The 24,465-nt window shown below is 39.5% G+C and overlaps 2 protein-coding genes across 4 annotated transcripts in view; one reads left to right on the forward strand and one right to left on the reverse strand.

Annotated features, from left to right (window-relative positions):
* LOC137191843 (zinc finger protein 236-like) overlaps window positions 1-18,542 on the forward strand; it is a 57,295-nt gene extending 38,753 nt beyond the window's left edge. For all 3 annotated transcript variants that reach the window (XM_067602277.1, XM_067602278.1, XM_067602279.1), the window contains exons 23-32: window positions 1,763-1,902; window positions 2,647-2,878; window positions 2,966-3,145; window positions 3,893-4,051; window positions 8,000-8,157; window positions 8,469-8,597; window positions 9,069-9,263; window positions 11,561-11,690; window positions 13,745-13,918; window positions 17,012-18,542. In XM_067602277.1, coding sequence (XP_067458378.1) covers window positions 1,763-1,902; window positions 2,647-2,878; window positions 2,966-3,145; window positions 3,893-4,051; window positions 8,000-8,157; window positions 8,469-8,597; window positions 9,069-9,263; window positions 11,561-11,690; window positions 13,745-13,918; window positions 17,012-17,133 — 1,619 coding nt within the window. In that variant the 3' untranslated portion in view covers window positions 17,134-18,542. The remainder of the gene's footprint in view (window positions 1-1,762; window positions 1,903-2,646; window positions 2,879-2,965; window positions 3,146-3,892; window positions 4,052-7,999; window positions 8,158-8,468; window positions 8,598-9,068; window positions 9,264-11,560; window positions 11,691-13,744; window positions 13,919-17,011) is intronic.
* Window positions 18,543-20,870: 2,328 nt separating this feature from the next.
* The window catches only part of LOC137191844 (myelin basic protein-like), a 65,697-nt gene continuing 62,102 nt past the window's right edge, over window positions 20,871-24,465 (reverse strand). Inside the window, 1 exon segment of the mRNA XM_067602280.1 lies at window positions 20,871-22,399. Coding sequence (XP_067458381.1) covers window positions 22,367-22,399 — 33 coding nt within the window. The 3' untranslated portion in view covers window positions 20,871-22,366.

Below are 24,465 nucleotides of genomic sequence, written 5' to 3' on the forward strand. Positions count from 1 at the left end.
ACTGTAGTCAACAGGGATATTTTTTGGTGGATAAAATCACCCAAGACAGTAAAACTGAGGCACTCAAAGTTTATCATCCCAAATAGTCTACGTCTTCTGTTATGGATGAACCACCAACAACACATTTTATCATTTTTTGGCACTCACTCTGACAGCCACATCAGGCTAATGATTAACACACTGTAAGTTTGTGGGTGTAAGTGAAATGCTGCAGGGATCATCATTTCTAGTTTCGGTCTGTTGGTAATCAATTGTCAACATCATCATCGTCGCTCAGAGCGGGAGGAATTACAAGGCGATGCCTGATGAGACTGAGGCTGATGCTGGGAGGAGGAAGGTGCTTTATCACCGCAAAACACCACTTTTGTACTCTCTTTCCCCCCAATCACAAGATACCATTTGATCGTTTTCAAGTCTGATTTGCATTTAAACTATATCAAAAATTCGCCAAAGAGCCTTCAAACATTGACTTATAATGTTTGTACTCTAGCCTGGTAGCCTGGATGCATTTTCGGAGGCAAATAAAACCTCCAGGTATAACAGAAGGAATATCTCTTTTAGGCCTCTGTAACAGGCTTTCACACTTGAACAGCTGAGCAATGAAGGTTTTTCTGTTTGTGTGTGTGTGTGCGCCTGAAATGTCAATAAAACAGCTTGGTTTTTGAACGAAGGGAATTATACTAAGCCTTGATGCGGAAAGATATTTTTAGAAATCAATTTTCTGGCTTCTTTTCACACCTGACCATTTAAAAAAAGATTAGCTATGTGACATTCAATAGAAATGTTGCATCTGTTCCCTTTTCTCCAGTTTGAGCTCAACAATAGCTCTTTGAATTCCACAAAATTGAAAATACCTGCAAGGTTTCTAATTTGAAACAAACAGATTAATGAAAAAAGTGTTTATTAGATTGAGTTTATGGTGCCACATCAATGCTCAATGGCTGTTATGGAGCAGCTGTGATTTCTGAATGCAGCATGTCTCAGAAGCAGTCCAAGTTCATTAGTTAGCGTTAAACATGTTCACTGAACTTTTGTGGGGAACGGTGCACGACTGCCAGGAAATTACCTTTTCCGCAAAGCTCCTGGAGCATGAGAGTGGAAAGTTGGCCAAAAAATGTTCTCCGGTTATTGCTTTCTTCTTCTTCTTCTTCTTCAGGCTCACCACTACAGAATTTACACACTCATTCGCTCTCTCTCTCTCTCTCTCTCTGTTTCTGCATATGTGAGTGAAGTGCGCAGTTCATTGCAAGCGAGCCTCTCCCCAAAACACCCTCTCTTTTTATCATCTGGGAAAAGACTGAATACATTGTCGGATTTTCTTTGTTGTCTCTCAATCTTTTGGTGGTACTTACTCATGAAATATTCAGTACCCTCGCTTGCTCCAGCAGAAGCCATCAGGGCTCTTTGGTGTCTCAGCAGCCCAGCAGCGCATATACTGTGCTGTATGTCAAGCCTCCACATATTGTCTTTGACCTACATGAATAATGATTTATCTGCCTCCATTGGCATCCCGTAGTGGTAGCGTGAAAGTAGTTTTTAAAACCTTAACCTGCCTGTAAACTGCTGTAGCTATCAGCTTTTTGTTGGCATGAATAGTTGGTCCAGCTGAACAGTAGAATATATATTTTTTTGAATTTAAACACAGGAAGTCCCTCTGCTGCCAGGATAGTTAGTTCTAGTCTAACATTAACATTAGTGTGTGTTGAGTATTAATATCAAAATGTGAAATATCAAGACGTCTCTACATGTGTTGTGGCTGCAGGAGATCTGACTGTGTCCCTGTCCGATGGCCTGACCACATTGGAAGGCATCCACCTCCAGCTGACGCCCGCCAACCTGGTCTGCCCTAATGTCCAGATCTCTGGCATCGACACCAGCAACATCAACAACATCACGCTGCAGGTTATACACACCTCCTACTCAATGCTACATAGCGTATTATATCAGCATTATATAACATAATAATACATACTGTGTCATTATACTAAACATATTGGACAAAACATTTTAGCCAAGCCCACCGCTAGTTTATAGCTTTTAGTTGTCATTTGGAAATATATGCACTTGGTGACAAAAAGCATATGTTGTGAAATGGTTTCTACTTATAAACTATTCCTTTTATACATTTTATACAAGTCAAAAAGGTTTGAGTACATGAATATTCTGTGAATACGTCTTGCCATATTATTGTTTTATTACGTCTTGTTTTATTCTTCATTTTCATCATTTATTTGAGCAGAGAACAATTGAAGCAGAAGACTTAATAATTAGTCCTTAGGTGTGTATCGTTTCATTCAAGCTGTTACACTTAACAGATTTGTTTGTGCAAAATGGATTTCAGATGATGCATGATCAGCCTCATTGTTGGTAGAGCAGTTCTTCACAACAAAGGACATTTAAGCAAGTCAACTCATCCTTGTAGTCATAGAGATGACTTCTTCTTCTCCGATGCATTTACAACAATCATTCTTGATATGAACGTATATGCATTAAAGCAAATGGAAAAGGAAGCGAGATCCTGCAATTTCACAAGAGCACCGCAGCGAGATTCAACAGACCTGTGGGAAGCCTGTGATGAATTTTTTAGTTTATCTAAAATTTGAATCACTCTTCCTCTTTCATGTGGAGTAATAAATTGTCTTCCAGATTGACCATACCCTCCTGCAGCAGACCTTACAACAGGGCGGTCTCCTCTCTCAGCCCCTGAGCGTCGACACTGGCCTCGTGCCCCACTCTGGCAGCCAGCTCATGTCCACCGCTGACCCCTCCGTGTCTGCCAATGTCGTCATCCACCCCCTGACCAGCCTGGCCCTGCAGCCCTCCACCATCACACCTGCTCAGGTCACGATGTCCGGCCTCTCCGAGCAGGACACTGCAGGTATGTGTGACGGCCTTCCTTGAGGAAACTGCTCACTCTCTGTTATGAGCTGAATAACCGATCTGTGCTTTCCCATGGATCCTGCAGGTTCTCAGGATTTAAGCCATGTCATGGGTAGCTCTGGACTGGTGGCTGGAGGCAGCGGAGGTCAGGAGATCACACTGACCATTAACAATTCCAGCCTGACACAAGCCCTAGCCCAGGCCTCAGCTTCTGGTTCCAGCACTGGAGCAGGAAACCCTCAGGAGATCACCCTCACCATATCAGGTATGGACAGCTTTATACAGTGCATCTCCATCAAAAAAAACCCAAAAAACTATGCAAATACCTACTTACATGTACACTAATCTTTTCTTTTGAAAAGTACTGAAGCAGACTATCAATAACAAACAGATTAAGTAAGATTTCCCTCAAAGTTAAGTAACACATTTATTGATTTCCTCACTCAAGCGAATACGCTTGCAGGCAGACAGGGGGGAAAAAAAGCAGAACCAGTAATAACTCACAGCCCTTTCTTTCATTTTGAAGCCACTTCACAACCTAACCCTAAAGCTCCAGTATTAGAGGTTATGAGCAATACACCTTATTCAAAAACCAAATTTTCACCTCCCACATACATCATGCTCAGCTGCTCATAAGGTATATAAGCGGGGGATATACACTACATCCACAGTATAGAGGAGAGTTCTGGCTGTGTCACCTCCTCTGAGCCCCCTCAAGTCTAGACAGATCATTCCTGCCGCAGCAATCATTTCCTCCGGATACTGTGGGGACTTTCTTTCACTCAGAATTCTGACATATTTATTGTATTGTGATTCAAATCCTTTAGGCCATGGCAATAGCTAACTATTCGTGTATACAGCCATATTTTTAACACCTCTTCCTTAAATGGACCAAAATTTCCACATCCTATCCTGCCTTAATACAAAAAAAAATCACTTCCAAAGTGTGAATGACGGTGAAAATCTTTCTTGAATTATAGACTGAAATTTGCTTTTCTTCATAACTTTTCAGGTCAAGATCTGCTCCCTCAGCACAGCAACCCTAATGGTGCAGAGATGAATGGCAGCGTCAGGCTGGCATCACCGCTCAGTAGCCAGCCCACCAGCGCAACCCTGACTATCACCAACGACCACCTCCTACCTCAGAGCCCCGCCAACACTGGAATGGCAGGTTAGCACTGGCATACATACTGTATGTGTGTTTCTATCTAGAAGTGGGTAGGAGATTATCTTACTGAAAAGTCATACAGTATAATCCAAAACATGTTCAACCCTCCTAACAGCTATCATACAGAGGTGCTCATGAGTAAGACATTGGAACGTCATTTATTTTCTAATCTTGTTTTTTGGAAGAAATTCAAACACTGCTCACTCTGTGAGGATCTCATCTTTGATGTGATTGGCCATCATGCCGAAGCAAGATCAGAAATTTTACTTGCATTCTGTGGTGAAAAGAAGTCATGACTAGAAAGTTTTCATAGTATTCCCCAAGTTGAAAATAATACACGTTTTTATCTCTTATCTCTGTCCTAGCAGCCAGGTGTAAACAGGCTTTGATTTGTATAATCAGTGGATTTCTCCTATAAGCAAACAAGATGGGATCAACCCACAACAGTATATAATCTCACTGCCATACACTGTTTATTTAATGACTGGGGAGTGAGATGTGGCTGCTTGTACCTGCACAGTCCTGTGACTCCTCATGGGCTATATTGATAAAGTTATCTAATTTCCCCTTTAAATTAGAACAATCTATCTCTTAAAGACAGTATGACTTTGAAAAGCCTCCCAGAAAATCACTTACCTTTCTCTTTCACTCAACTTTGTTCAACACATTCCTCTCAGCCCAAGGTCAAGGCCACCTCTTAAAGGAAATAGAATGTCACCAAGTAGTAGAAAGTAGTAGATAACAAGCTCGCTTTTGCACAAATATCACCCACAGTAACCCACTTGAGCAAAATTGATTAAATTGCCACACATCTGATGGAATGAGCACACACTTTAAGTGAGAGGTCCTTGTATGTATCGAAGCAAGCCGTTACAGTCGCTCACAACATATAAAGAATGAGACACAGCGTAGGCAGACTTTCACCTCTTGTTGGTTTAAACAACAGCCAGTGGATCACACTGGCAGAAGGACTGAGTTCTTTCTCTATAGATGTGACTGAACACAAAGCCTTCGCTGTTTGTCAGTTATGACAGGTAGAGAGTGAAGAGCAGAGATCAGCAAAACAGCAATAATCTGTAGGTACTTCAAAAACAAAGGATACATGACATAAGATGAGGTGAATGAGTGTATGTAGTTCACTCATATGCTTAACCGTTGCAAGCATGAATGCTGTAGTGATAGTGTATATGTAGGAACGTATGTATGGATGGATGTGGGGAAGATATAGGGAGATGGAGTCCTGGAGGGAAAAACCAGGAAGTTAAATAAAGAGGCTAAAAGGCTACATGTGTATCTCTCGTCTGTTAGATCTTCACAATACATAAATATATAATGTTACAAATGCCAACACATGTGAGAGTAACTGGAGCTTAATGGTTAAAAAGGAGCTTCCCTCACCATCCCAGGATAGGACTTTGTGAAATCCATTTAAAAAATTTTCCAGATTCCGTTTTATTTTTTCTGAATTCTGTGTTTTACAATTGAAGCATATTTTGCCATCAGAAAGAGTGTCTAATCATACGGTGGATTAATAACATTTCAACAGTTCAATAAGAAAGTATTCAAAATTTAATCACACATTGAATGAAATCAATAAATATCAATGAATTTGTAATGATGCAACACAACACTGCACTATTTTTTAATCAAAGAAAGTGCTTCAATACATAGTAAACTAAGACATTATCATGAAGAAGTGAAACAGATTTGTAAGTACTTTGGCCTGAAGCAATCCTTCACATTTTTGTGAGTGATCTCACTGTGCACCATAAAAAATAATAATCACAAAATGACATCGGTAAAATGTTATTTTTTTCTGTTTATTCAGCTTAGGTGCTGTAAAAATTCACACTTTAAAAATCCTATTTTTATAAATTGCACCTACATTATGGCAAATTCCCTGATATTCTGTATTTTATAGTTGATTCTATTTTTATTATCAAATTCCACAATTCTGTCCATGTTTTCCACAGCGCAGAAATCATAGGGCCCTACCAAGATAAAACTGAAGTATTGATTGATGCTCAAACCTCTCAATCAATGCCCTTTTCATGAAATGCCATGCTCAGGTGTGTGCCCCCACTTTAAAGTCATCAAAGCGTACGTGGAAAGCAGCCAGATAGACTTTACAGGTTGAATAAGCCTAGCCCCACTCCACACAGCTCACAGAAATATAAAGATAGCTTATTCTGGTTGACTCTGGATTATAGCAGTGGAACTAGCAGGAAGTACGCCCATACTAAACTTGTGTGTTTACTGAGACCATACTCACAAATTCCACACCTCCGCTGTGAGCGTTACCAACTGTCACCAAAACCTTTCCGTAGCATCAGGCACAGTCAGCCGGGTATAACCACAGGGAGCAAAAAAAGAACAAAACAGAAGGTGAAACATACCTTGAAATTGACTGCACAATGGACCATCTGTTTTACCTCAGGAACAAAATGTCATGAGAGGGAATGAATAAGCTCTTGTGTGTATTTATTTATAAACTCGAACTTACTTTCTATTATTGTTTTGTAGCTGAGAACTCTGGATTGGCTCAGTAATAAATAAAATTCAGCTAAACCAGACTGTGTCTGGAGTCTCAGGTGTTCAGTGACACGGCACCAGAGAAATAAGAAGAAATAGAGGCATGAATTGTATGATTTCACATGAAAAATAATTATTTCTTAGTTTTCTTTGTTATCCTTGAAATGTATAGATGGATGTATAGCATGCATATGGTTTAAGCACAATACCATGCGTGAACATGGTTGATATATAAGGTTCCCACAGCATATAAATGAAGTTGACTTTCTATCCTGTGTTTGACCTTGTTGCACGTCCTCCTCTCTATATTAGTGTTATTATTAGTTATATTAGTGCAATTAAAATAAAATCTAGTGTATGTGCTCCTATCAAGAGAACGTTTGAGTTTGAAAAGTCTCTTAATGAATTATTGTCACTTAGTAATTGCTCAGTCCAATCCATGATAAGAACACAAAGGGCTTGTGTGCCGTGAAGCAAACAAATATGATTTGTTTTGTCAGAGACGGCTTCCTGATTGTTCTGTTGACTGCTTGTCACATAGAAGCTTCTCTCTTCATTAACTTTCTCTCTCAACTCAAGTGGAAAACATTCCCACTGCTTCACAGAGACACAGAACATCTCTGCTTTTCTTTATTAGACTGAAGCGTTCCCTTCACTCTGAATACGGTTCAACCTGCGCTTTGAATACAGATAAAAATTGTATTAAAATCAAACATCTGCTAGTGTTATTCATCTCTAATATAACGGAGGTTCCCCTCTGACCAAAACTAATGAAATTGTCTTTATTATTTTGAGTCAGGGAACCAAGCACCAAAAAGACTTCGGTTGCAGACAGGTTGCAGTCAGATTGGCAAGGACGGGTAAAAATATTGAGATTACCGCAATATTTTCATCTCTAGCCAGTAGTCCAGAGTTCAGATTGTGGCCTGTAACCATAGAAACCAGTCCAGTGCAGAGTGTGAGGCTTTTATTGAACAAATTAATCTGAAAATCCCGTAATGAAACCATTCTTTATCCGGAGAGTTTTTCCTTATTAACTGGCTTTAAATGGCAAGTTTTAGTGTCACATGATGGTCTAAATGCTGTTTCAGACAGAGACAGTTTTGTTACAGTTGCATTACATCGCTACAGTTGTTGAGTATCATCAGAAACGAACCACACCATTAACCACGGTCAGTCTATATCAAAATGCTGGCGTTGGTATTAGCCTCTAAAGCCCTGCACTGCCTGCTGTCCACCACCATTTCCACCAAACTCATAGAGCATTTAAATTGTGGTAAAGATCACATGATCCCAGCTTGAATATGGTCTGAATTTTACATTAGGCAAAAATGGAATGCAGCCAGTGACTCTAGCATTACACTCTGCCATTAAAAACTCAAGTCACTCTAACCTTGCTCTCTGTCTACCCCTTGTCAGTTTCCAGTCTGCCACCAAGCACCACCCTATCACATACCGCTGCATCCCAGGGCCTAGTGATGTCACCGGGAGGCGTGGCCAGTGACGGCAGTGTTACATTGACCCTGGCAGATGCGCAGGGTATGCTGGACGGTGTCACTCTAAACCTCAATGCACAGGTAAAGCAACACACATGAATCCTTGGTGGGCACGCAGGACATTTAGGCTGGCTAATCTTGGATGTGACCACCTCTAGTTTTGGTTCCGTGTTGCAGCTTCATGAACTTTATGTTTTGCATGTGAGCCAAAATCAAGTCATCAATTGTGTGTATCTCACATCCAACTTCTTCTATCCAGCTGATCATGTGTGATCAAGTGTGTGTTTCCAAAGACTGCCTGACTCTACAGCAGAAACATTAAAAATAAGAGTGTATGATGATCAAGTTTAACATCATGTGGTTGCTTTACCAGAGTATCTTTTCATCCTCAGGGTCAAACATTTCCAGCAGTGCTGAATGACTCTGGTCTATCAGGACAACCAGCCAGTTCAGGACAGCAGGTCATACTGGTCAGCCACCATTCCCAATCTGCCAATGGGGTGTCGGACAATGGATATAATGTGAGTGTGTTTGTCATGTCTGTAAGATATCCAAGGGGAGGAACTGTCAAACAGAAGCAGAGGGAAGGTTTTTCATTGTTAAATTGATCAAACACTCAAGATGGCAACAGGCTAATCCACTATGATGGATTATCTGTCTCAAGTTAATGATGTCTGTCAGCTGCTTTTTACTCTAACATGAGTGGAACTCAGTGGCTGTCTGAATATAAAAAAAAACACATTAATCAATCTAAAAACTTTGGACTTTTGTGGAAATATGCACAATGAGTTGTCCAAACTTTAAACCTTTAAGACATTTTGGCCAATTTGAAAGAAGGCAAGACAAGCTTTTATTGCGTATGATGCATGAGTAAGAGAGAAAGCATTTGTCTGCTCCAGTGAAATGTTTTGTCAATGCCTCTGTAGGTGTACATTTTTGTGAGTTACTGTAAAGACGTTACTTACCAATCTGTCTTTTTGTGCGTGATCCAGATTACTGACGATGGCCATAAGGGTGGAAAGGACAGCCAGACAGAGGCTGATAATCGGAACCAGTGTTACTACTGTAATCAGGTCTGCCAGAACGCCAACACATTGCGCCGCCACTGTCGACTAGCTCACGGCAAGGACCGCTGCCACGTCTGCAGTCTCTGTAACAAAGCCTTTAAGCGAGCGACACACCTGAAGGTAAGAACATATTCAAAAATAGAAGACTCTGATTATATACAGTTTGAATACAAGCTATTATAGCTTAACAGTATTTTTGATCTTTGTTGTATGAATCCAGCTGCTGCTTCCTCTGTAGACACAAACTGGTCACTTATTCAATTAAGAATTTAGCCATTTTATATTAATGAGTAAAACAGATGAATAAAACTCTCTGGCTTTTATGAAAACAGTAAATCAACTCTCACAACATTAATCTTACTTTTTGTCATCAGTGCCTCCAGCCCAGGCTGAAAAAATGAATCAAATTCATGATTCAAAGAGTCAGTGAGAAAAGGGCTAATATTAATAGTGTTGTTACCACTATTTGAAGGAAAAACAAGAATAATTCATCAAGTGGATAGACTCTTTTAAACTGTCACTCTCAACAACAAAACAAAACACTTACACTGAGAGGTGTTTTGCAGCTAAATTAGGAAGAGGAGCACATCGGCTTCTCTTCTCTGGTAATGCTCTTCATGTGGTTGAGACACTCAAACTCATAAACCAGGGTTTTCAAATCAGGAGGAAAGAGCCCGAGGAGGATATGGCTTCATACAGAAGCTCTCTCCCCACCGTATTTCATATTTCTAAGGAGAGACCATTATCCCACAGGCTTTTACTTTTGTAAATGTGCCTAAACATGCTGCAAATCAATTGTCTCTCATAGAAATAATGACACTGAGATTAGGTGGGTGTCATATTGAAGGTGACCAAGCTTCATCCACTCCAGGACCCCAGGCTGTTCAGTAGTCTGCAATGACAATGTTAAATTGAGATTTTTTTTAAAAAGGCCCAGTGGTGGGAAAAGATAAATTGGTAGTGCTGTTATTTTTCGTTTGGTTTGCCTGTGGATAATACTTTGAACATTTAATTATAGCTAGACCAAGACCATGGCTTTATAATATGGGAACACAAAAAATTTTTAATGACAATGTTTTAATGTTTTAGAATTACTTGCAGGCATTTTCTGTGCAAGCTAGGTTAGGGGACATTAGTAGACTCTCACAGGAGAGAGGACACTCAAAGCTTTTCCATCACATGACCCTGACAGCCAGATAAATTGAGGGTATTTTTTGTTATCGGCCCACTGCTTCACTTTTGCAGTTACCTGGAGACTTGAATTTACCATCTAAATTTTTGTAGACTGCAACAAAAGCAAACAAAAGCTGTAAGGTCAGAAACCTTTTTTTTAGATGTAATGAAAATTGAAAAGTAATAGTTCAGCATTTTTGCAAATACACATAGGGCTCTATTTTAACTGTGCAAGTGCAACAACATGCAAAGTGGAAGGTGTTGTGTACATGGACTGTGTGGGCATCTCCATGTGCATCTGCAACCAAAGACAGATGGAGTTTTATCATCACTTATTTACTATAATAATGACACAAATAAAAAATTAAAAATATATTTGGTGAAGCTGTTTCTATGATTGCATCAGGCCGACACTGTTTTAGCCTTAATTCTAATGTATCTCACCTCGTAAATGGTTGCATAGTTTAGTAATCATTGTTACACAACAGTGTTTGCACCACAATGCATCTCAAGAATAAAACATGAGACGTTACTTTTGCTAAAAAAGAAAGTTGGAAAAGAGGTAATGGTGGGCCCCGGTAACCAGACATCTCCCACATAAAAAGTCAGAATATTGAGTTAAAACCGAGCAGTCTGATGTGTTATTCTTCAGCAGTCTGGTGTCATCTGGTGATTTAATGGAGGTGCTCTGAGGTGGCACTCCTCAGAGGATGTGGATTTATCAACATATCAGTCCTGCTGCCTTCAGCTGCTGCAGGGATTTAATGAACTGAAGGAGAAGCTTTTTATACAGTATAAAGCAGCTGTAGACAGCAGATACCGCAACAATCACCCGTATTCATTTATAGATCAATGCAGACTTATTTATTGACTTTCCTACTGCAGCCACATTAAATGTTATTTTCTGTGCCGAGTTTGGTTGGAGAGTGTTTCATTGAAATTTTTTGAAAAAATTTGAAAGAAATATATAAGTCAGTCTTCAAAAAGCACATACAACTAATTTAGGTTATGTAACGTCAGCTTCAAACGGATCAAGCACAAAAGTGAAGACAAAACATTACACTTTCTTCAACATATCACATCAGCAGCCCCCTCAGCAACACAGTACATTATTCACAACCTTAGACATCAAAATGAAAGGAAGCACAAGAGAGAAAGTCAAAAGACACACTTGTAGTCTTGTAGAGAGAGCTTGTGTGCTAGACTGTGACAGTAAAATAAGTTTTTTTTGGATTTGTCAATAGGAACATGAACGAGTGCACCAGCCAGGCCCGTCACCCAGCTCCCAGAAACCCAGAGTCTTCAACTGCTCCTCCTGTGCAAAGGCCTTCGCCAAGCGTAGCCAGCTGGAGAGACACAACCGGACGCACACAGGTAAAAGAATTAATAGAGGATGTCATAACAAAAATCTCAAAGTTGTGATTTAAGTTCAAATCTAGCATTTTTTTTTCAATTTCAAACTGGGGACCTTTCTTTGCTTTCTCACAAAAAGTAAAAACAAGTGAAATATGTCAAAATCAAGAGTCCTGATACAGACCTAAACAACATGGTGAAAGAAAGAACCGCATGTGCAAACAGGATCCTACACAGACTGTGATATTTAACAGCTGTCAGCTTTCCCTGTCAGACTCATTAATTCATACATTCATAGACCCTGTTCACACCTGGCATTAAAATGTGTCACAAGTGGACGGCTCTAAGTACAGGTGTGAATTCACCCAAGACGCATTGAGGACACATTGAGATCCAATCGCCCAGACCACATTCGGAGGTGGTCTGGGCCACATAATGCCACATGTACGCGAATGTGTCCTGGGCCACATAGAAGGACCTCATACTCAACTGACGTCCTCTGTGTAAGCAGAAGTACATACTCATTCGTACAAGTGTGAAACAACAAGAAGAAGCCACAACATCAGGCAACATGGATTCTCATGGATGGAGTACAAAACACACTGTCTGATTTCCATTTGGGCCAAAGAGTTTTGTTTTCGTCCACATGCCAATGTCTTGACAAACTTCTTTTTATTTCCAGCAGACTAGACACAGGAAGTGCATCGCTGCCTCCTGCCGGTTAAAAACAACAACGCATTTGGTCTTTGCAAACGGAAATGATGTGTGTTTATTTGTATATAGAGCAGGAAGTGAGAACTATTATGATGACTATTTAGTCATTAACTCCACCAGTAACCTCAGAAATATTAAACATGAATGTATTCTGCAGTGCACTCTACTTACTTCCTTTAAGTTTACCTTCCATTCCTCATTTTTGCCCGACGTGAACTGGTGTTTATTCACGTCTTGATCTTTAGCTTAAAGAGTGTGTGACAGGACTTGAAAAGGAAAAAGTGACTCTAGTTTTCCCTCAGCATTAAAGTGTATGAGCATAAAGAGCAGTGATTTATGTGACATACTGCAGCTTTCATGTCAGAAGATATCCAACAGATCCCTGCTGGCTGGAGGGAATAAAAGGTGTTTGTTTGCCTGTCGTAACAGTCCACAGTTGAGCAAAACACAGATATGTAAAGAATACCAATATACTGTAGGTAAACAGGGACCAGCATTTATGAAACGGGGTTGCCACATACAGTGATAAAATTATAAAATCAATCAGTGTCAGATCTCAGAAACTAATAATTGAAAGTGTGTTATTGACATTGCAATTTAATTGTGAATAAAACTATAAAATTAAAATTTTAGTTAATTTTAAACACCTTTAATATTGCTCATATACCTCACGCGTAACAGCAGAGTGTGGTTCATGGATAAGGATACAGTTTACCTTTTGATATAACACCATTTTCTCAACATCAAAATTGCAAAGCACACAATTTCTTACAGGAATTGACATGAATTACTGTTATGTGTGCACATGTAATCATGTGTTTGCATGTGTGTCCTGCACACTAAGTGGTGTGTTAGTCTGTGGGTTTTGGCAAAACCCCATGATGTTGAAAGCTTTGAATGTAGCCAGACTAAAGTGGACGGTGGGAATGATTTCAACATTCTGAGCTTATGTACTGTGCTTCGCTGACTTTAAGATGTGATTTATTCTATCTTGTAAACTAAATGTAATTTTGGTTTAAATGGATCAGCAGATTTCTAAATGCAGTAATTAAACATTTGCAGACCTTTTACACTGACTTCATTTGCTATAATGCTTAAGTTACTGTATTTACTTAATAGAATGAATACCAGCAGCACAACACTTGTTTGGGCTTATTGAATAACACCCTTGTTTTGCTTTTAACTCCTATAATTGCCATCGTAGCGACATTAATTTGCACTTTTTATAGCAAAGTACAATACCGTGTATCACAATTAATCTGACAGCGGCATTATAATGCAGACACATGCACAACGCAACACCACTAGAATGATCAATTATCTGCGGGTCTGTGTTTTTTGTTTTTTTTTTCTTCATGCAGGCGAGCGTCCCTTCAAGTGCAGTCAGTGCGACAAGGCCTTCAATCAGAAGAGCGCCCTGCAGGTTCACATGGTCAAACACACTGGAAAGAAGCCCTTCAAGTGTGAGGTCTGCAGCATCAGGTTCACCCAGAAGAGCAACATGAAACACCACATGAAGAGGTCCCACGGCTACGGTGAGCAGCTGACTGGCATCACACCAGCAAACACATAAAAACACTTGGAGGGACAGCCTGCTGTTGGTGCAGCTGTGTAACAAAAGACAGTAATCATCTCTCTTGTCATTCTGTCAACTTAGTTCACTTTCACTTGGGAACCGTGTTTCTAAGAATATCAGGGGAGATGAACATTTTTTAATGAAACTCACCTCGTGATTTGTGTGTCTTTTCTCTCGCGTGGTCATAAGACACATTTCCTGTAAAATAGAAACTATACTTGCGACATCACATCACATTAAAAGGTGGCCTTGGACACTTGAGACTGCTGAGAGAGAGGAAGTGTTGGCCTTCCCCTGCGGAATACTCTCTCTCTCTCCAGTTTTGTGTCTGTGACTCCTCACTTGATTATCCTTCTCATTATCTTTTTGAGAAAGAGCCACATAACGCCAACACTCATTCACCTACACACTCAGCGATAATGTGCGTGCACACAAAGTACAGTAGCAATCCAACAATAGAATAGGCTACTTAGGGAATTTGAAGGCATTTCCAACGTGCGGTGGTGCAAAACATGAGGTCTGCAATGGAATATTTGTTTGACAGTGCATTTATATATAGATTTAAAAACACTTACAAAAGCTGGATGCACTGAATAGATGCTTGCGAATATGAAACAAAACAAAAAATATGAACAACACGACCAGACCAAAAAAACACCCACACGGTTGAAAAACTGTGTTGCTTCCTCAGTTCCTAATTCCCCTCCAGCTGTTCACCTGTGACTTCCCTGTGTAGGCTACGTGACTACTGTGATTACCTACCTATGCCCTCAGATGCGCAGGGGAAGTAGCAACAGCAGTATTTACACAACTTACCGCACACAACACATAGCACACATCTAAATTGGCTACAACACACACGCCCCACCTTCCGCAAGCATTGTTAAGCAGGAAAATTGTGATTGTTCACTTGAAACTGTCAGCACAACTTCCTCTGTGATATCAATTCAGTACATCCTGAATTTTAATTCATCACCTCTTCCTGATAGCCTCGGTTAAGGTTTAGGAGGCAGCTCCCCTTTGGTTAACCTTGGGGCGAGAGTGCTACTAACACACACTCACACACGTGCCTGCATTGGTATTCATTCCATTCAAACATTCCACCTCCCACCAGGCAGGCCCCTATTGAAGATGACCCGAGGAGGAGAGCAATTCTGACAGATCCATTCTGTCCTATTCAACAAAAGTTTCCACTCATGTCTCCCCTCTGGGTGGGTGTAGATAATTTAAAAAGTCATGTCTGAAACATCGGCGCCTGTAGTGTCGTTGGGAATAAGGCTTCTACAAAGTTAGAGCACATTTAATTCACTTTTTCAAGGCTGTCTGTGTTCTATGAAGACCTGTAGAAATCAAAAAAAATATTTTTCCAGGTCAGATTATGTTTTATAAATTTGTCAAATATTGTTAAACTTCTGGAAGAGTCGTACATGACTTTGACGTGGTTACATGGTTGTACAGACACTAAAGTGAGACTGAAAGACAACAATCCAGCTTCTCACTGTTGTTTCCATGCAAAGATTTTCATCATCTTTTCACTAGAAAAGCACAAAAGTTGGAAGTCTCTGTGGGACCAAGTGACCAAGTTAAATGTCTGAAGAAAGTGCAGTGTCAGGCAAGATAATATCATGTCAAATGTCTTCAGGTGAAGATTTTATGATGTGATCTATGTTTGGCATTATATACAGTATGTGCAATCCTTAGACATAGCAAAAAGCATCTGTGGATGTCTTCTTTTGTCGTTATTTGCCAGTTAGACTTAATTTAAAAACAAAATAGAATCAGTAGAGACACTGGGAATGACTCATATTGAACATGAGGTTGAAAAAAACACAATTACAACCATACAGAATGGTCTGATCCTCTAGCCTTTTACCAGTTTTAGATTCCAGTGGTTATGGGAGTATATGACTATTTTAATTAACGCTGACCTGAGGTTATCATGGCGTGCAGCAGCAGAGAAGGAAAATTCATTGTATGTAGCCATTTTGGCACAAATTGTTTTGGGTTTGAGGGACAGGAGCATTCTTCTGGGATATTTAGTTGTAGCATTATGGTTATCTTCACTGCTAAAAAAGAATATTTTTTAGCTCAGCTGAACTGTGAATTTGCCATTTTAGCACTAAAAATAATTGGAAGAAACCACTCACACCATTTCCACACCGTCAGATCCAGTTATATTGCTCTAAAATGGCAATTTAAGGTATCCCACATGTATTTTTCCTTGGAAACTGAACCACATTTTAGCGAGAATTCATGGCAAATACCTGGATCTGAATTCTCAGTATGTAACCATATGACTGCACATGTTTGTATGTATGTATTGTTGTGTATGTTCACATGTATGCATGTTTTAACAGTTCCCAGGCTGACATGTATGTCCAGATCTGTTGTGCATTTGTGTGTATGTTCAAGTAGATTGTCCACATCGACAAGAGGAAGACTCTCTTTCACAATCATTTTGCTTTTTGGCAAGTACCGGAGGAGGACTTGAGATACACACTCATACGCTTGCAACTTAATGAATATGTGTTTGAAGTGTTTCAGATACAGAGAGCAAAAATAGAGGAAGATAATTAAATGACTCCCACTGTAAAACTCAATTCAGCATGTGGCCTCTAGCAATAAAAAAAAGCATGTCTGAACCCGTCAGCCAGTGCCAAAGTGTCGTCTTGTTTAGTGCTGAAGTTATTTTAAGCTAAATGTACTCTGACACATAGCTCATACCATATTTACAACCCACAATGAGCTTATTCCATATCTGTGGAGTCTTATTATATAGTTTGTATAATAGCTGCATTTTCACAAGAAAGAGCAGGGAAAATGTGAGGAGCATGGAGGATAGATAGCTTTTTGATGAATGGTCTCATTTGCATAACAGCCATTGGCAAATTAAACATAGCATCAGAGCTGCTGATGCTGTTCCATAAATGCGTGTTTGTGGGCTTTTCTTCTGGTTTACAAAGCGCTGTTATTAATATCAGGCCGTATTTTACTGTATTTAAGTCATGCAAATCCTTTCTCATTCTTCATTTTCCCCGTTTTCTACATCTAGGTCAGATCCAGGAAGTGTCCCTAGGCCAAGAAGAAGCAGCCCCCCAGGTTGAGGTGACACCTGAACTTGACCTGGAAGTGGTTCCTGAGTCATCTGGAGACTGGCACAACGTTTTCCCCTGACTGACCACAAACCACACAAGTCCCAAGAGTCAAAAATCACTGTACAGTGTATTGAACACTGATTGAGTTTTATAACTAAACAGCAAAGCTTTGCCAAACATATTCCTTCTTTCAAAAGGGTTATTTGGTTAGAAAAGATGTAAGACATCATAAATTTGCTCTGCTGTATACTGAGGCTTTTACCGTTGCAGCAGCCCACTGCTGTTTATCCAAATTAGCAGTGAAGTAAGGGGGGTCTGGCTCCCTGTCATTGGCTTAATGACTTTTATCTGTTTTGTTACTGCCTGATTGTCATCAATATGATAATCTCCGGAGAGGTTTGGCTCAATAAACACAGGCATCCCAGAGAATTCTCCAGTCAGGAGATAGCAGGTCCCTCTAATGCTGATGCTGTCTGAAAGAGAGGAAACTATAGTCTGCGAAAAAGCTCCCCAGAGAACCAGTGTCTTGTCTCTCCGTCATTGGTCTGCTCAGAGAGACATATGCGGAGCAGCAGCCAACTGTACTGCTGTCATGGCTTCAAAAGCAGCTGTGTAACAGCACATAACATAGAACGCTTTTTTCACTGGTTTATGAAAAATCTGATTTTTTTTTTTTTACATATTTATACTGTACATATTTCATCTTAATGTTACCTGAAGTGAGATGGCATTTGTAGTTTGCTACATGATTGTTTTAGTTCAAATACAGCACCTTAAAGGTGCAGTGTGTAGAATTTAGTGGCATATAGCAGAACTGACATGGCAGAAATGGAATATGATATTCATAAGTATGTTGTAATTAGTGTATAATCCCATGAAAGTAAGAAAAGTTGTGTTTTCGTTACCTTAGAATGAGACCTTTATATCTACATAGGGAGCAGGTCCTCTTCCACATAGCCCGCCATGTTGCACCGCCATGTTTCTACAGTAGCCCAGAACAGACAAGCCAAACACTAGCTCTAGAGAGGACCTTTTGCGCTTTTCGCAAGTTTCGCAGCCACTGTAGGTTCTCCTACACACTTGGAAGAGGAGGGGGAGGGGGTATTCAGTTGGTTGCAATCTGCAACCTCACCGCTAGATTCTACTAAATCCTACACACTGGATTTCGGATTTGATGCTGTATGAGGTTTTGATTGTCAGCATTGTGTTTCATGTTCTTGTCATATCATTAACACTTGCAGCTCCGACATTTTCTATACTGTAGTTTATTTTGTACATAGTGTAGTTAGATTGCGTATATTTTCTGATGAACCGCCATGACATGAATTGGTTGGAAAGATGTAATTTGAGCATAATGTTGTGTTTGTTAAGAAGCAAAGCCAATGTACAGACAATAAGCTGTTTTTTTTCTCCTCTTTTTTTGCAGTTGTATTTTCTATTGTCCATAACAAATTAAGCAGATTAAAGTAATTTTTCTAATAATTGAAAGTTGCATTTCTTTTTATTCTTATATGCATTATTGTGTTTCTTACAGACACAAGAATCTTTAATTCCTCCTCTATAAAAAGACTAGTTTGGGAAACAGGCTTATTGGCTTTTTTGCAAAAAATTAGATGAGAAAATGAATATCACGATTATGTTTTTATGCTAACTATGGAGCTAGAGCTAGGTGATTAGCTTAGCTTAGCATAAAGACTAGAAGCAGGGAGAAACGGTTAGCCTGGCTTTGTCCAAACCTACTCCAGGAAATCACTGCACCTCGCCAAGAAATAGAAATGCTGGTAGGTGGATTTTGCTTACCTTTGGACCGAGCCAGGCTAGCTGTTTCACCCTGCTTCCAGTCTTCATGCTAAGCTAAGCTAATCAGCTGTTGGTTATAGTGTCATATTTAGCATACAGATGTAAGAGCAAGTTTCCCAAAATGTTGGACTATTCATATGATGATAGAAGCCAGCAGGTGATTAATTTAGCTTAGCATAAGGACTGGAAACAGCCTGGTCCTCTTAAAACCATAAAACTTGTTTTCACATTTCTGTTTGTGTACATATTAAACAATCTGGACTTAACATGTTAATTACTGATCTCTAGAGGTAATTATTGGTAGGCAGGGTTTTGAACTTTGGGCAGAGTCAGACTTGCTATTTTCCCTGTGCTTCCAGTCTTTATGCTAATCTAATCTAATCAGCTGTTGGTTATAGCTTCATATTTAGCATACAGATATAAGAGCATAGAGAGGAATAAGCATACTTTCCAAAATGTCCCAAAAATTATTCCTTCAATGATGGAACTGGAGCCAGCAAGTATAGTCTAGCATTGGAATTAGAAGGAAACAAAGTAGCCTGGCTCTGGGTAACCCCCCATAAAACCACAAGTTGCTTTCACACTTCTATTTGAGTATGTGTTAAACAAACCGGACATAACATGTTAATTTAGTGAGTTTGAGATATGCTAGTAGGCAAACTTTTTAACCTTGGACAAAAGGTTAGCTGTTTCCCGCTCCCTGTCTTTATGCTAAGCTGAGCTAATTACCTGAATTGCCTCCTGGCGCCTACTTACAATACATTTTCCATTCTCTCACCATATCCGTCTTTTTCACTACATCTGTATCTTAGACTGTAAAATAAGATAATGGACATAGCCCATGACGTCACCCATTGGTTTGTGAACTCCCACTCTGAAACCTCGCGTTTAGCATTTTGACCGTCACCATCTTCTTTTTTGGAGTCAGAAGTGATGAGAAGTGACCATATTTGGATGAGAGCATGGAGCTGAGAAGGAGCTCCCCAGGGTTCAAGTGCAACACCTCAGGCACTGCTGTGGAAGCAGCTTGTCAATCATAAGGTAGCCACACCCTAAAGCATACCCTACTTTATCGTCTATCTTACTCTAATAGGACCATAATTTACAAAATGAACATCATGCTGTATTGAAGAAGACTTGAAACTAGCGATTGAGACCATAGACACTGAGAAGTAGGGTCATTTTCCCATAGACTTCTATACAAACGGACTTTTGGAGCCAGTGGAGTCGCCCCCTACTGGCCATTATAGAGAATGCGGGTTTAAGGTACCTCCACATTGGCTTCACTTTTTACACCTGGAGCTACCTGCTTGGTCTGTATTCTATATTTACAGTAGCCTATATACAGCTACACAATTTAAGTTGTCCAACATATTCTATTTGGTCCCAACTACAAGAAGTATATCCAAGGAAGTCACCTTAATCTGAGAATTTATTTGCTTTTACATCTTCAGCAATGACACAAAATAATTTTGTTCAGGTTCAAAGTAGAATCCATTAACTTAGTCCCCAGCAGGCATTAGACGTTTGCAATTATCCAAACATTGTTGCATGGGAACACATGAACAGGTTATGTAAAAGGAATGAAAATTTTTTGTGAGGAAATGAGGTAGAATAATTTCTATTGTGTCCTTTTGGGGAAGTATGAATTGGAAGTCACCAGTGTTTTGTTCATATTTGAAGTGCCCCCATCAGCCAGCCTTTGTTCTTTTTTTTTTATAATTTCGTCATGACATGAAATTGCATACACACACAACTGTGATTATACTTGAGACTGAATGGTGCTCCATGTACTCCAGTCATGAGTACCTCTGAAAGCTTGTCATGAATAATGATGACCAAATGACTCATGCATACCTGCTTTATGAAAGAAACTGTGTCATACCTTTTCCTGCTGTGATACTGTGACCTGACCCCTTAACATCCTTTCCATTCACTTCAGTTTTATTTTATGTTGCGTCACTCGCTTTTGGTTGTGCCGCTCCACACAAAAGAGACACTACACGAGGCAAAGAGTAGAGTTGGTTTTATCATTTTTATTTTTTTATTTTCAGTTAAGTGGCTGGTCATGTTTATTACACATACAATAATGAGGAGGGTCTTTACATTCATTCACAGGATCCATTCAGAAAAAAAACACTATACAAGCACTCAAGAGGCTCAAGCACACACAAACAGAGAGAGAGAGAGATGAACGCTACAGTTCACACATGCCTGCTTTTTTAACACATTTGGAAGATGGATGTTCTTTTCTTTGACCGACTGTTTTTCTGAAAACTTGCAACCCACACATTCTCAAGAAACACCTTATAATGTGTCATTACAGAGTTAGTCACAGAGCACCTTTTTGAAATTGTGTTTGTGTTTTTAAATTATCCACAAAAGGGCAACACAGCACATTGTTTTGGTAGTCAGGAGGAAAGGCACTTGTTGTTTTACACAATATGTGTGCTGTGCAGATATACTGAAGACAAAGGAGAGACCTACACTGATGCATAGAGGAAACGTCTGAATCTGGCATTGCGCTGGAGGAGCCGTGTTTGCAGCACCAACATGATGCTTCAGATTCAGAGTCTGGCTGTTTTTAAAGGTGGGAAACGGCACTACAAAATAATTTAGTCATGCATATGGAGGGGGAAAATTAGCGTATGCCATTATCTCATGCACTGAAAAAGAACTAAGACATTAGAAATGACTTTGCAGAAATTGATTTAGAAGGTTAAGAAACTCAGTGTTCACCACAAAATCCGCAGCCAGCCTTTGGCCCTATTGACAAACATAGATCAACATCACATTTATGACAGGACACTTAACTACAGCTATGGCACAAAGGTAGAATGAAAACACATTATGAACAAAATGGCTCTCGTAATAATGTCAAATCGGTTAATTCTATCACAAAACAATACTTAAAACAGAGGATCATGTTTAGGTGCACAGAAAGAGGAAACGACGTAGACAGTGTGACAAGACAAAAAAAAGCTCTTTACTGAAACCGAATCGACCCGGTCTTCTCAACCAATCAGCAAACGGCAATAACGGTCAAGTCAGTCGGACTTGCACCGGCCTTAACCTTCAATTGTTCCAGGTCTGCTTCAGTTTCGCCACCCTTTGTTAGAGAAACCATCAAAGACGTATCCACAGAAACTCAAGCACAAGTATCGAGAGCCATGGCAGGGGCCGGGGGTCATTCAGGCTGCACATGTGAGCGGCTTCAGGATCAATTTCAGCAAAAAGTTCAAACCGATGATGATGACTGCACAGACTCAGCACAACGCATGCAGGGGAAAGGGGCAACAGATTGTGTCGCTATCTACCAGCCAAAGGGGTATAGGGGGGTAATAGGGGAGATGAAGGATTTAGCGAACATTAGAATGTTAACAGAGGTGGAGGGGAAGGTGAGTTTAAAGGGTGACAAGATTTCCTCTTTTTCTTCCTCTTTTTCCCCACTTTAGTCCCGTGTTCTTGAACATCTGCCCTTGTGCTGTTGGAAGGGGTTGTAGAGAGGGACTTCAGCGTTTGGCTGGAGAAGCACTCCTGCTTCCCTGTGTGATAGACAAGACATATCTGATGAGTATATGGAGATAGCAGCCCCTCAAGTCTAAATCAGCATTAAAGGACTACACTGATATTTTTGGAGCCTGGAGGTCAATTCACCCAACATGTGATAAAAGTAATCAGCTCAGTAGACAGCTCTGTCTGAAGGCCTTGCCAACACTTAAGCAAAAAGCTTGTTAAGTAATTGTAGGCAATAACTTCTGACAGCAAAATTTCAGTCTTTACCACTGATGACGGTCATGATGAATCATCAGAAATTTTGAAACTTTAACTGTCTGGCTAACTTGTCACTTCTTATGACTTGTCAGGTTTCACTAGTTCTTTCATCAAGCCTGACACATGAATCTTTTAACTAACAATCGGGAGTGGTAATTACAGGTTCTATTGAACGAGACCAGGCTTTGACATTGAAAAGTCAGACTAGTCCTTTAATGTGAGAAATGAGCAGGTTAATATGCTTGTTGACAAAATCTTGACTTCTGAAGTCAGCATTATGAAATAGTAAGTCATAAATATAAGAAAATAGTCAAAATCCTGAGATAGTAGGTCAGAATTATGAGATGCCAAGTCAAAATTATGAGTAAGTAATTGACAATTTTGAGAAAATAACTCAAAATTTCTCAAAAGTATGAGATACTTGTGACATAGTATGTCAAAATAAGTTCATTAAAGTCATTATAGTTCAATAAAGTCATTATTTTGAGTAAGTCAAAATTTTGACTTTTAATCTTTGCTTATTATTTAATAATTTTGACTTAAAAAGTCAGTTTTCACTTATTTTTTCATGACTAAATACCTTACAATGTTGACTTGAATAGTCACAATGTCTTACTTAGTCATATTGTTGACTTGACTTAGAATCTTGACTTAGTATCTTATAATCTTTATTTACAATTAGTATTTTTATTTTAATCATCCTTATGTTTTCATCCTTTCTTTTTTTCTTTTCCAGGCATCAACAAGCTTCCATACATAGTTGATGTTGCACATGGGAGCTCATAATTTTGCAATCAGGTCTCAACTCTTTTTAACAAGCTAAGCTCCTGTTGTATTTGTAAGTAAAGAGAAGAAGTTGGAGAGGAAATAAGGTTGCAGCTTATCCATTGACCACATGTAATTACATATTGTCTTGCAGATCCTGCAAATCTGCTTTCTTTGTCATATTTCAGCCATTTCATTCATTTTAGTTGCAGTTCCCCTTTGTTTTTTGTTTCTTTTTGTCCATAAAGTTTCAGTTTAGACGTCCTGTGTTTATCTCAAAGCAGTCTGAGAGCGTATTGCGCTTTTTCCATTCTGCTCTCTCATTCAAATCAAAAAGTAGAGAGGATTTTGAAAGGCAGAAAGATTATACAAATGAGACAAATCTTGATGGATTGCTTAAGAAGATGATCCATATTGTGAGAAGCTTTTTGCTCCTCATAAAAAGAAGGCTGGAGACTGAACTTTTGTTCTAAGCTATTCTTACAGCCATTTCAGATGAAATTCATTATCTGTCACAAAAGAGAAAAACTCAATACACAGCAATAGATTGGAATCTGAAATTAAATGCAGCAGATGAATAGAAACTGAATGAAACAGTGATTAAAAGTTAGTGTGACTTTATGCTCATTTCCATTTGGACTGTGACGCCCATGTATGTGTGAAAGAGTCGGAAGTGGTGGTGTGATGGCACTGAGTCAACGCTAATTAGCCGTATCAAAAGGATTTGAAACAAGCGTCCCAGAAGTTCATCATCTCTAGAGCTGTTTACTCTCATGTAGCTTAGTGACAACAATTTAGCCACTACAGATGAGGATGCAGCCCCGGGGAAATTTGGATTTCTCTCCACCTTCAGTAATTGCTAAACTAACTAATCTAAGGTACAGTGGGAGCGGATGGCTAATTAAACCCTGTCAGGGAAAAACTAGCAGAGCATAAAAGCCGCCACCTTTTCATGACATATGAAAACAAATCAACTAATAAATAGCTTCTCTGTAAATTGGAAAGTCAGACAGTTGTGAATACAGCAGTCTAAAAGTAAAGGCTAATGAGTCTCCTAAAGCTGAAAAGTTGA

The sequence above is a fragment of the Thunnus thynnus genome, chromosome 10, assembly GCF_963924715.1.
Source record: "Thunnus thynnus chromosome 10, fThuThy2.1, whole genome shotgun sequence".
Taxonomy (NCBI): Eukaryota; Metazoa; Chordata; class Actinopteri; order Scombriformes; family Scombridae; genus Thunnus; species Thunnus thynnus.